Source organism: Cnephaeus nilssonii (assembly GCF_951640355.1).
Source record: "Cnephaeus nilssonii genome assembly, chromosome: 13".
Lineage (NCBI taxonomy): Eukaryota > Metazoa > Chordata > Mammalia > Chiroptera > Vespertilionidae > Cnephaeus > Cnephaeus nilssonii.
Genome location: NC_137084.1, coordinates 33,144,403 through 33,157,738, shown reverse-complemented (window position 1 = coordinate 33,157,738; position 13,336 = coordinate 33,144,403). Strand labels below are relative to the sequence as shown.

Here is a 13,336-nt window from a genome sequence, read left to right as displayed (position 1 = left end):
CGGACCCGGGATCCAGCCTCACCCGGATCTAGGGGCACACGGCCTCGCCCAGACCCAGGATTCAGCTTCATCCGGACCCAGGGGCGCATGGCCTCACCCGGACCCAGGGGCGCGTGGCCTCTCCCAGACCCAGGGTCGCGTGGCCTCACCCGGATCCAGGGGCCCACGGCCTCACCCGGACCCAGGACCCAGGCTCACCCGGATCCAGGGACCCACGGCCTCACCCGAACCCGGGACCCAGGCTCACCCAGATCCAGGGGCCCACGGCCTCACCCAGACCCAGGACCCAGGCTCACCCGGATCCAGGGGCCCACGGCCTCACCCGGACCCGGGGCCAGGCTCACCCGGATCCAGGGGCCCACGGCCTCACCCGGACCCGGGGCCAGCATCACCCGGATCCAGGGGCCCACGGCCTCACCCGGACCCGGGGCCAGGCTCACCCGGATCCAGGGGCCCACGGCCTCACCCGGACCCGGGGCCAGGCTCACCCGGATCCAGGGGCCCACGGCCTCACCCGGACCCGGGGCCAGGCTCACCCGGATCCAGGGGCCCACGGCCTCACCCGGACCCGGGGAATTTCTTGAGATCTTAAATGCAACACAAATTGATTATGAATACAAAAACCAAAATCTTTAACATGATGTCATTTTTATTGTCCTATATATTGTCAATAGGTGTTCTATGAAAAAAGAATTCCCTAGTCAAGTGAGATTAAGATATGATGGGTAAAACCAAACTAATCTGCGTTCCTTCCTCAAGGACCTCTCAGAATTTGTAGTACGCTAATGTACACGGTGAATCCCCAGTATAGCACAGCATAAAGCTTTTCTCAAACTTACTTGACTATGGATCCTTTTTCTCCCAAAAGACCTAATGACATCAAGAAAGCTCAAGTTCAATGGAACAAACATCCTTTGGGAAATGACCTAATCCAAACAAAGCCACATCAGTTTCTCTGCTTTCATCACAAATCCCCAGACCTTGACTCAAAGTATCAAAATGACACTCTTCTACAATCCTAGTATCTTTCATTGGGTAGCCACTGACTTTGCTTTGAAATTTCAATGCTCTAGAGTCTCAAATGCCTGGTAATCCTCCAGTTCTGATTAAATAAGCAAGTGGCTTCAAAGTTTATGACTTCAAGGTATCAATCTCCATTCCAATCCAAACAAATCATTCCATCCTCTCTCAGGTGCTGAAATAGGAGATGCTGCTTTCACTCCTTCACAGACCTTATCTATGGACTCACCCTGATCCTAAATGAAGCCTGAAGCCTAATTGGAAGACAAAGTATAATGGTTCAGAATTCGGCTCAGAAAAGCGTTTGGAATCATAATGGCAGGTGATGGTGCCCAGCCTGTGTAGAGTGAGAAAATGGAAGGAGTAAGGCGAGGAGAACAGCTTTTTGAATCCTCTGGAGATGAATTCATCCAGTGCAGCTTCAATAACTGGCTGGACCAATTTAATTCCTAACAAATATTAAAGAACACCCAAAGCTAAATGTGAATGAATAAAATCTATTTCCAAGGTAAATGTCTACTTTGGGTTATCTATTTTTTATTACAATTCAGGATAATTAGAATAGTATGTTTATTTCAGTCAGAATTCAAATGCTCTTTTAAACTTATGATGGGTCTGTCTTCTCAAGTTATTTGCTATTTTTTTCCTGAAGCTAAATTCCAGAGAAAAGTCCTTTATAATACAACTAGAGGCCCGATGCACGAAATTCATGCAAGAGTAGGTCTTCCTTCCCCCCGCTGCTGGCACCAGATTCCCTCTGGCACCCGGGACCCGGTTTTCACTCCAGCACCTGCGACCTGGTTTTCCCTGCGGCCGCTGGCAGGCACCGGAGACCTGGTTTTCCCTGCGGCTACTGGCAGGCACCAGGGACCCAGGCTTCCCTCCAGCCTCCAGCAGGCACCCAGGACCCGGGTTTCCCTCGCAGTCTTGGCTTCGTTCAGAAGGATGTTGGGTCTAATTAGCATATTATGCTTTTATTATTATAGATAAGGCATTTTTAGAGATATTGATGTCAGAATATTAAATAAGTAAAAATCAAGCAAGTAAATTAAGACCTGTCTCATTTCATATCATTGGATTTGTAAATTATCTTAATGAAGTTCACATATACACAACTCAAAGTAAATTTATAATAGAAATTTATAACCCAACTAAAAGAAATCCATCGCAATATGACTGAAATTATGTAATTGTATATTTATTTATAAAATAACAAAAGATTTAGAAATAGATCTGTTTATTGTGAAAATGGTCTTGGTATATGTGAGAACATTATATACTTTGAAGACAGCATTCATAACTGTTAAGACAAAAGACAAACTATAATTTTAAACTCAATCTTGATTTAAGGGAAAGGCTATAAATTATTGGCTGGAATGCATTCAGCATGAACTCAAGATTCTATATAACATAAAGCATGAAAGTACAAAAGATGTTGGAGTACAGTAAGCCCATACCTAAATTTTAACTATAAAGCTGCAAGGACTTTTTGTTTATTCTTATATACTATTTTTCTTCTGAGACAAGTTGATTTTATCTCCAAGACTTAAGGCCATTCCCTGTAAACAAGAACACAAAAATTTTTATAGTTATTGAAACTATGTAAAACCAGTAGGTAATTCTATCTTAACAAGCCCCCATTCAATAACACCACATTCAACAATGAAATCAAGGAGTACAGATCAACAAAAACTTAGTTATTACATACTATTAGTGCTAGATTTACAAACAGTCAGTAGATTTGTAGCTGAGATTTCAAAAACCTTTGAAGAACCCATTTCACAAATAACCCATAGGAATCAATCTGGTTTTAAGCAAATACCCAGAATGAAAGGCCCAAAAGGTGAGCCATTTTAATAAAACAGAAGTTGTATTTCTATTCAGAGAATACATTTGCACCTAATGCACAAAACATTAGTATGACAGAGAAAATTACATATAGAAATAAGAAAAACTTAAAGTCTCCATCCTTTTGTTCAGAGATGAACTCAAAAAAAGCAATTGTTGCCTGGCCAGTGTGGCTCAGTAGTTGAGCATCAACCTAAGAATCAAGAGATCACAGTTTGATTCCAGTCGGAGGCATTCAGAAGGCAGCTGTTCAATGATTCTCATCATTGATGTTTTCTATCTTTCTCCCTCTCTCTTCCTCTCTGAAATCAATAAAAATATATTTTTAAAACAGCAACTGTTACCTGACTTTTTGCACGAATTCTTATGTGGCCAGTAACAGGAGCCTCTGGTCCCTGTTGAATAGGCTTCTCAATGCTGACATTTGCAAGTGCATCTTCTCCAAATATGGAACGAGCATAGAGGTTGGCTGCCATAAAGCCACAGTAACCAGAAAGTGCCTGGAAATAATTTGTGATAAATACACTACTTCACTATTTCTAAAAAACTTACACATAAGCAAGACCAAAGAGCATAGATAAATTATGTGGTAGTTATCATATGGTGGTGATTATAAGACTACATGAATTTGTCAAAATTTATGGCACTATACATGAAAACAGTGTGTATTTTACCATGTCTATATAAACCTGACTTTAAAGATATAGCACTTATACCAATTTGTATTTATATAGCCTCTATTTATAGTTGTTTTTCCTTCTACATCAGACCTTAAGCTCCATGAAGGAAGAGACTTAACTTTTTTTCATTATTGTATATCCAACAGCTCACAAAGTATTGGGCATATAATAGTTATTTGAATAGCTGTTGGACTCAGTAATATATTAATTAAATGGTACTTTCCTAGCAGCAAATAGCCTTTTACTGATAAAATTAATATTATTACATTAGCAGATATTTCACAATAAAACTATTTTGGAAAAAGCCTTTAGCTGAAAGGGAGAAGATTGAAAAGAAAAACTAATTTGACTATTCAGTTAGGTCACTGCACTAGGAACAAGCTGGCTGATATGTTCCAGTGGAGCAGGGGTGGGGAACATCTGGCCCGTGGGCCTTATCATTTGGTCAGGCCCTGCCAAGGCATTAGACCAAGGCATTAGGAGTGAGTCAATTAAATGTCTGACCAAATACAGCAGGCTAATTTTTAAGTTGATAATTCTGTATGGCCCACGAATGATGTTATAAAGATCCAAATGGCCCTTGGCAGAAAAAAGGTTCCCTACCCCTGCAGTAGAGAAAGGTAAGTAGATTCATACAGTCTATGGGATAACTTCTTTTAGCTAGTCCAGAATGAAACTGCCTTTCTCATGCTGAATGATAACAAAAATACACTAGAGGTTCTTATACAAGAAAGCCAAGAACCTACCATACTACTCTCTATCAGATTTCAGGTCTCAGTCCAATCTTACCTTCTCTGGAGTGAGGCATTTCATGTTGGTTGACTTTAATATGTGTTGTAAATAGTCATTTAAATCAATTATATTTGTGTTTACTGTCACCTGTACAGAAAGAGAAAAAAGTCAAGGAGATTATAATTCTTACAGTGAGAAAAGTTGTGAATTTCTTATGTTGGGGTTGAGAAACAATCACTCATATGTCATATGAGAATGTTTTTCTAAATATTTAGTGGGAAGGATAGACAACAAAAAAGTAAATGACATGTACAAAACCTAGCAAACTATAGGATGGTATCAGAATTTTTAGATACAGATTACTTCATAGAAAATTAACATATTGCATAAAATATTTGTAATAAAAATCAGGACTCAAAGAAAGTTGCGCAGTAAGCCACTGACTTTGCAAAGTCTCTTTTGGACACTGGATTCAATTATAACTTAATATTCATACATACAAGAAATGGAATATTGTCTATAATGTCGATCAATCATTCAGCTTAATTGTAGAACTGCTACTGTCGCCAATTTACAATAGCAACTTAAACTAACTTGTATGACTTTCAATTAAAGCTAACTTGCAAGAAGAGATATTGAAAAACTTTGCCTCTCATATCTGACACCTTTTAATGGGATTAATTTTATAGGAGAATCCCTCAACATTAGTTAAAAAGAAACAAAGATAAGGAGTTCAAGCAAATCTCCCTAGGACTAACTTTGTTTTCCCATTCAAATTCGGCCCACATCTGACGGAATTCAGCATCAGTGCAAGTTGCAGGCTGGATGTAGTCCATGATGTCAATGTGAATATCACTGAGGACCACACAATTTCTGTCACTTGCTGCTCCAGAGACATCATAAACTGCAATACACATACATAAAATGATCCCAAATCACCAAAGGCAAATTTTAATTTAAATAGTTTCAGTATTTCCAAATAATGATTATGGTATTAGTAAATATTATATAACGCTTATTGTACATTGCTCTATTCTAAATGCTGTACAAATATCACCTGCTTAACATTCACATCAAGCCTTTGTTATAATATTACTTTCCATCTCTTGGATGAGGAGACAAAAACAAAAAGAAGTTGCTCAAGGTCACAGCTAATAAGTGGTGGGAGCCAAAAAACTCAGATGCTGTATTAGGCACACTAGGAAAATACACAAGTAGTAACGCCACATTGCATTGTAATTATATATTTCTTTAATTCCTCCTTCTGCTTGACAGTTTCTTGGGGACAACGACTTCATCTGGTTCATTTCTGTATATCCAAAACATAGAACAGTGCTTAGTACCTCAGCAGGTGCTTCGTAAATGAATGCATGAATGGATTCAGGTTCTGTCCTTAAGAAATGTCAAACAGCTATTCATTACAGAAATTCTTTAACAAAAATATTCAAACATCACATGCTGTAATTTCTTACCTATGTTACCAAATATTATTCCATTTTCTGTTGATGCTACTTTAACATTAGCTTTAATATTTGCAAAATCATGAGGAGCAAGAGTCAAAGGAGATGGCTTTTCCACAAGTTTTAGATCCCCTGAAAAAAATTTAGACAGTTAATAAAGACATATGTAAATCTTTCAAATCACAAAACCTTAGCATGTATACAGCTTTATGGTTTCTAGCAAAGTAAGAAACAAGAGAAGGATTATGATTCAAATATTATGAGGACAAAATAAAGAAATCATTTAACACATTATTCATTTCAATATGCACATTTTCTTTTAAAAGGTAATATGCTTCTCAGGATAATTCTATATTTAATTCGTGTGTGTGTGTGTGTGTGTGTGTGTGTACTGTGGGCATACCATTTTATGTCACTGAATGAATACAACTTCTCAAAAAGTTTGTCATATACTATAAACTCCATTACAAAGAAAAGATAAAACTCTGCAGAAAGATGTAAATTCTTAGAAACATAGTTCTTTATATAAACATCAAGCTATGCTGAGGGCAGAAGTCTATTTTCCTTTGATATCTTCAAGTCCTTTAACTCTTATTTAAGCCATATGGAATTTCCTAGGGGCACTGCCATGTTCCTGTATACAATTTATATTTCCCAACTTCAAGGCCAGATGTAGAAGTGGTCAAAGTCTGATTCATGTGTCTTCAGTAAGAAAAATGAAAGACATCTCAAATTGCTAAATATAATAATGATATATTACTCTGGACACATATGGTATATATTGATTATAGACTCAGAAAACACCTAGGTCTGTACTAAGGGAATTAAAAATTTAACTAAGTGAGCTACTTGGTCAATCTGTAACTTAAATAGTTCTTATTTATATCTAGAAAAACTGATATTTATAATTGAGCTCAGTGAATAAACTTATTTGGATATACCAAGAGCATAAGAAAATAATACCACAGAGGTACAGAAAACTGGAGACTAAATATTAAATGTAAAACTAAATCTTGATTAAAATGTCACAAATGGCTCGAGAATTTTTTTTTTTTTTAATTCCTCACCCCAGGATATTTTTCCATGGATTTTTTAGAGAGTGGGAGAGGGAAAGACAGAGAGAAATATTGATGTGAGAGAAACACATCAATTGGTTGCCTCCTGCATGTGCCCTGACCAGGGCCCAGGCCGGGAAGGAGCCTGCAACCGAAAGGTAGGTGCCCTTGACCTGAATCAAACCTGGGACCCTTCGGTCCACAAGCTGACGCTCTATCCACTGAGCCAACTGGCTAGGGCTCAAGAGAATTCTTATACTAGAACTTGTACACATCCCTTAATAATCTGTCATAATGGCTTACTATAAATATCCTTCCTTTATGGTAAGTAAATTTCCTCACCTAGAGTAGCTAACTCTAACGTGCAGTTCTGTAAAGTATCACTGGTTTGGTTCACGACAAGTACATCTAGGACGATATCATACTGGTTGACATGAACATAAGCTTCTGCGTATACAGGATCTGAGAAACCTGTCAATTGGGTGACCTGTCAAACAAAAACAAAGAGATAATCAATGACTGAGAAAATTTAGCCAAACATATCCTGGCCAAATGACTAAGTCTGTTAGGTAATTAACAGATATGCTTAGATTAGACAAGTCATTTTGAAACGGGCATAATAAAATTATTTTGTCATGGAGACATGGTAAATCAAAACGGGGACATTACAAATAACAAAGCCTAGACTTTATATCTCAATAGTAGAAAGACATTAAATATGTCTAGCAAATACATTAACCATCCAACTTAGGAGTTAAATCCCTCACTGTCTAAACTCACTAGATGTTCTCCAAAATTCAAGAACCCAATAAAATTCAGATCATGTGGCAGTCCCTGCTACACAAGCTCAGGAACTAAATAAATAGATTGTATAGCAAGACATGCTTGTACAGTAATTCCATGAAGATAAAATTGTGTTTTCCTCAAAATTGTTAAAAAACCATCTACAACATAGCAGTTTTAAGACATAATATTGTCACCAAAAACATGGACAACAAAAGAAAAAATAGGTAAATTGGACTATATCAAAATTAAAAACTTTTTAATTTTGATTTTATTGATTTGAGAGAGAGGAAGGGGGAGGGAGAGATAGAAACATCAATGATGAGAGAGAACCATAGAGCAGCTGCCTCCTGCATGCCCCCTACTGGGGATCAAGCACGCAACCCAGGCATGTGCCCTGACCAGGAATCGAACTGGTGACCTCTTGGTTCATGAGTCGATACTCAACCTTCAACCACTGAGCAACACTGGCTGGGAAAAATTAAAAACTGTTATGCATCAAAAGGCACTATTTATAACAGAGTAAAAGACAATTCACAGAATGAGAGACAAGTGTATGCAAATCATATATTTGATGAGGGTCTTGCATTCCGAATATATATGAACTCCATTAGTTCAACACAAATAACCAAATTAAAAAATGAACAAAAAACTTGAATAGACATTTCTCCAAAGTAGATAAACAAATGGGTGATAAGCACATGGAAAAAAATGGCAAATATCACTAGTCATTACGGAAATTAAAATAGAAACCACAATTAGATACCAATTCATACCCACTAGGATGGCTACTATTAAGAAGAAAAAGAAAAGTGTTGGCAAGAATGTGGAGAACCCTTGCGTACTGGAATGTAAAACAGTGCAGCTGCTATGTAAAACAGTATGGCGATTCCTCAGAAAATTAAAGCAAAATTACTATATGATCCATTGATTCCACTTCTGGTTATAACCCAAAAGAAATGAAAACATTTGTAAACTCATGGCCATAGCAGCATTATTCAAAATAGCCAAAAAAGTGAAAGCAACCCAAGTGTCCATTAACAGATGAATGGATAAACAAAATGTAGTATATATTCACAATGGAATACTTACTCCTCCTTAAAAATAATATTCTGAAATATGCTACAGCATGGATGAATTTTGAAGACATCAGGCTAAATAAAATAAGTTAATCACAAAAGGACAAATATTACATGATGAGCAGTCAAATTCATAGAGATAGAAAGTCGAATGGTGACTGCCAGAGGCTGAGGGGAGAGGGAATTGGAGTGGGGGGAGGGCTAATATTTAATGGATTTTACAAGTTGAAAAAAGTTCCGGGAATGGATGGCAATAATGGCTGCACAATAATATGAATATACTTAATGCCACTGAACTACACACTTAAAAATAGTTAAGATGGTAAATTTGATGTTAATATAAATTGTACACAATTTTTAAAAATAAAAGTTTTAAGATAAAGGGATTAAATTAGATCAATGATTTGTAAATTTATGTATTTTGAGTATAGGACAGTTTTCCTAATAAATCCTGTATAGAACTCAATATATTAAGAATATAGTCCTAGCCAGTTTGGGTCAATGGATAGAGCATCGGCCTGTGAACTGAAGGGTCCCAGGTTCAATTCCAGTCAAAGGCACATGCCCAAGTTGCAGGCTTGATCCCCACCCAGCAGGGGGTGTGCAGGAGGCAGCCGATCAATGATTCTCCCCCATCGTTGATGTTTCTATCTCTTCTCTCCCTCTCCCTTCCTCTCTGAAATCAATAAAAATATATTAAAAAAAAAAAAAGAATATAAAAGTAGAGTTGCCCTGTTAAAAGCAATAGGACATAGGAAAAGCTGATGGCAAGGATATGGAGGAAGTGGCCAGAGCCCTGGCCTTTAAAGCTTTAGTTTAGCTCTAAGGATCTCCCAGCTCTATATACTGCACTATGCACCCACAACTGGAACAAGTTATACAATCATCTACTGGATTTATCTATAATAATAAAAGCGTAATATGCTAATTAGACCGGACATCCTTCCAGACATCCTTCCGTCCTTCCGGACGAAGCCTGGGCTGAAAGGGGAGCCCAGGTCCTGGGTGCCTGCCAGCAGCCAGAGGGAAGCCCGGGTCCCGGGTGCCTGCTGGCGGCCGGAGAGAAGGCCAGGTCCTGAGTGCCGGAGGGAAGCCGGTGCTGGCAGCTGGGGGAAGGAAGACCCACTCTTGCACGAATTTCGTGCATTGGGCCTCTAGTAGTACTATAATAGTAGAGTACTTTATCAGCTTCTGAATTTCAATCTTGTTTAACAAACCTATCAATCACAATGATTTGACAGAAACTGATGCTATACAACAAGCATGTCAAACTCATGGCCTGTGGGCTGCATGCGGCGCAGCCCCACCCACAACAAATATTTTTGCAGCCCAGCCAATATAAGAAATGTTTTAATAAAAATTTTGTAACTTAATTTTTAGAATATCCTGTTATACGTAATTATTAATAACGAACTACAACGTTCGTTAATGACTGATTACTATAACCGTGTTGCATTCGTTTCCCTTACACGCCTTCCGCGCAGGCACACCATTTCTCTCCACTAATACTAGCTGCAAGTATTTTAGCAGCTGACTACCACGTCATTAGTCTTGTACTGATTTGTTTGGTGTGTGCAACAGGAAATATTTTGCTTTCAGAGAAGAAGAAAAAAAAAGGTTTAGTTGTGTTACGCTTATTGATTTGTGCAGTTATTCAGTGTCTGGTAAGTTAATGTTCAAGAAAAAATATTAATTTTTATTAAAATGTTCTATTATTTTATGTTAACGATGACTCATTTATTTCAGCCCTTGTAGTCAGCATGTCTCTATCGAAATAAACCTACGTTTCTATGAAAATTGAAGCTTTTGTTTTTTTGCAGCCCACATAAACTTAAACCTTGTTTATTTGGCCCGTGTTAGCCTTTGAGTTTAACATGCCTGCTGTATAGCTTATTTTTCTTTTAAAAACCAGGGGGACCAGCAACTTCCTAATTACTACTTTCTTAAATAGCCAATTTAAATAACTTACCAGTGTATTTGACATTTTGTTACCTTGTTAAGTTTAGATGCCAGGGGATCTGCTGCCTCTTTCCTCTGTGTGTTACCCATTGCAGCCAGCAAACTCAGCTGAAACTGATCTTCCTTGCAGTTCATTTCATTCTTAGCAGTTAGTTGCATGAAGGAAATGGGGTCATCAGGCTGTACTGTCACATTCCTCTTTTCAGATTCTTTCTGTGTTGAGAAAACAAACACGTTTCTCTTTAATTGGAAAGAAAGATAGCTTTTTGTACGCCTTTATGAGGACTGAATTAAAAAAAAAAAAGCCACCAAGGACTTTTATGGCTTTATCATATATACCTTACCTTTTGGGATAATTTCTCTTCTTCTAGTTTAGCAGATAACATGTGTGAAAGGGATTGTCTGCATTCCTTATTGAAAATGTCATTCATTAAAGGCGAACATTCAGACAAGACCTTGAGGCACAGGGAAATTCGATCTACATCATCATCTGTAATTGGCTTCTTAGGAAGAGAGGATTTTCCCAAATGAAGGACAGTGGCCATAAGCAACATAGCCTCAGCGACAAAAGACTAGAAAAGTAGAGAAATGGATTATTTATCGTCTTGTTTCTGTAATTGCAATAATGTTACTTTATATAACTCACAATCTAATAAATAAAACTTTCACTTCACCTGAATAAGATTTCAAATCTTTTGGATTTTATCTCCATCTTTTTTGCATCCTACTTTTTCCTTTCTATGCTAGCTGCTACCCTCTAAAACCTTCATTAAGCCCCAACTAAAAGACAGCAACCGCTTTTTAACTGTCTTGCCTTACTCTAACTCCCTGACATGCCAATGCTTTCTTTTTAAAATTCCAACAATAGAAAAGTTAAAAGAATGATACATTTCACAAATAATTAACTTTCTGCCATATTTGCTTTCTGATTTTACTCATATATGTGCACTTATTTTTTTAGGTAAACATATGAAAGTAAGATTCTTCACCTCCTAAGTACTAAGTAATAAGAGAATCAGAACAGCTTCCTAAATAACTGTTATATCATTATCACTCCTGAGAAATGTAACAATCCCAAAATATATCTACTATGTACTCTAAATTGAAATAAATCTCTCTAATCTCACAAAAGGTTTTCATTGTTTTTTTTAAATCCTGGATCAGCTTCATACATTTTATTTAGTTGTTATTCTCCTTAGTCCCTTTGAATCTAGACCAGTCCCCTGGCTTTTTGTATTGTTTTCCATCACAATGAGTTTTTCATTTATTGTTTGATTCAAGAGAGAGAGGAAGGAAGGGGGGCAGGAAGGGGAAGAGGGAGAGACATCAATTTGTTGTTCCATTTATTGGTTGATTCTTGTATGTGCCCTGAGGATTGAACCTACAGCCTTGGCATATCGCGATGATGTTCTAACCAACTGAGCTACCTGGCCAGGTACACAATAACTTTTAAAAAGAGGCCAGGCCAGTTTTTTATAAAATGTTCCCCACTCTTGGTTAGATAACAGACAGGTGATGTTTTGTATTTCTTTTGTATTGCATCAGGAGGCACATATGTTAGGTTGTCCCATTATTGGAGACACTAAGTATGATCACCTGGTGCTGCTATCTTAATCCTTATTGTAGGTACACCAATTACTTCACTCTACATGTGAATACCTTCAATGACTTCCCTGGGCCTTCATATTGAAGTCCATATGACTTAGACTGCTATTCAGTCTTCCACAAAGTGAATCCAAAGTACTTTTTCAATCTTATGTAGCATTAACCTGACACATGCTCTGTCATTGCCAAATTGTCTTTGGCTAAGTACTGATTTGCACACATACATGAAAAAACTATCAGAAGCCTTGGGAAAGAAGCTGAAAAATAAGTATAATAATCCTCTGATCCTGGATACTGTCACCAGAGGAAAGAGGGGAGAACAGAAAAAAATAGAAGCACAAGCAAAGTAAAGATGAAGAAAAGCACACAAAGCCATATCCTAACTAAATTACTGAAACCTGGTGATAAAGGGAAAAAAATCTAAAATCTGCCAGAGAAAACAGGACACATTCCATGCAGAGGCATGAGAATGACAATGGCTTCTTTGAGAATACCAGAAGACAATGGAGCAACATCTTGATGGTACTAAAAGAAAAAAATTCTTAACAGAAATCTATACCTACAAAGATATCTTTCAAAAATAAAGTAGGCCTTTTCAGACAAACAAAAACTAAGAAAATTCACTACCAACATACCTGCATTACAAGAAAACCGAAGCAAATTCTTTAGGCAAAGTTATATGATACAAAGAGAAACTCAGCTCTACACAAAACAATGAAGAGCAATGGAAAATGCATAAATGAAGGAGAGCTAGTGTGATGATAAACAACCAAACTTCTACCTGCCTTGTACCAAATGCAGCAAACTTCATGAACCAGATATGTTACCAGAAACCTGGCTCTCTCAGATATCAGCAAATGCTCTCCCAACCTGCAGAACTGAAGCAGCCTTTTTATTAGAGAAAACCAAATTGGACCCAGAGACACAGAATCCTGGAGACTTTTAAAAAACATAATTTAAATAATAGATGATTATTCTGTGACAAGACCTGAAAAAATAAATAATGGCCCACAGAGTTGCAAAATAAATTATTGCCCATAAATCTAAATAAACAGATAAAAAAGAGATAATACACCTTGTAATTTGCCTGAGCCTCTAAATATCATTAATGGCTC

The 13,336-nt window shown here is 37.6% G+C and overlaps 1 protein-coding gene across 2 annotated transcripts in view; it reads right to left on the bottom strand.

The window, feature by feature from the left end:
• Positions 1-2,224: 2,224 nt before the first annotated feature.
• COPB1 (COPI coat complex subunit beta 1) overlaps positions 2,225-13,336 on the bottom strand; it is a 31,882-nt gene continuing 20,770 nt past the window's right edge. For both annotated transcript variants that reach the window (XM_079787852.1, XM_079787853.1), the window contains exons 15-22: positions 10,961-11,188; positions 10,650-10,829; positions 7,138-7,282; positions 5,753-5,872; positions 5,039-5,184; positions 4,338-4,427; positions 3,213-3,368; positions 2,225-2,579 (exon numbers count right to left, since the gene is read on the bottom strand). In XM_079787852.1, coding sequence (XP_079643978.1) covers positions 2,520-2,579; positions 3,213-3,368; positions 4,338-4,427; positions 5,039-5,184; positions 5,753-5,872; positions 7,138-7,282; positions 10,650-10,829; positions 10,961-11,188 — 1,125 coding nt within the window. In that variant the 3' untranslated portion in view covers positions 2,225-2,519. The remainder of the gene's footprint in view (positions 2,580-3,212; positions 3,369-4,337; positions 4,428-5,038; positions 5,185-5,752; positions 5,873-7,137; positions 7,283-10,649; positions 10,830-10,960; positions 11,189-13,336) is intronic.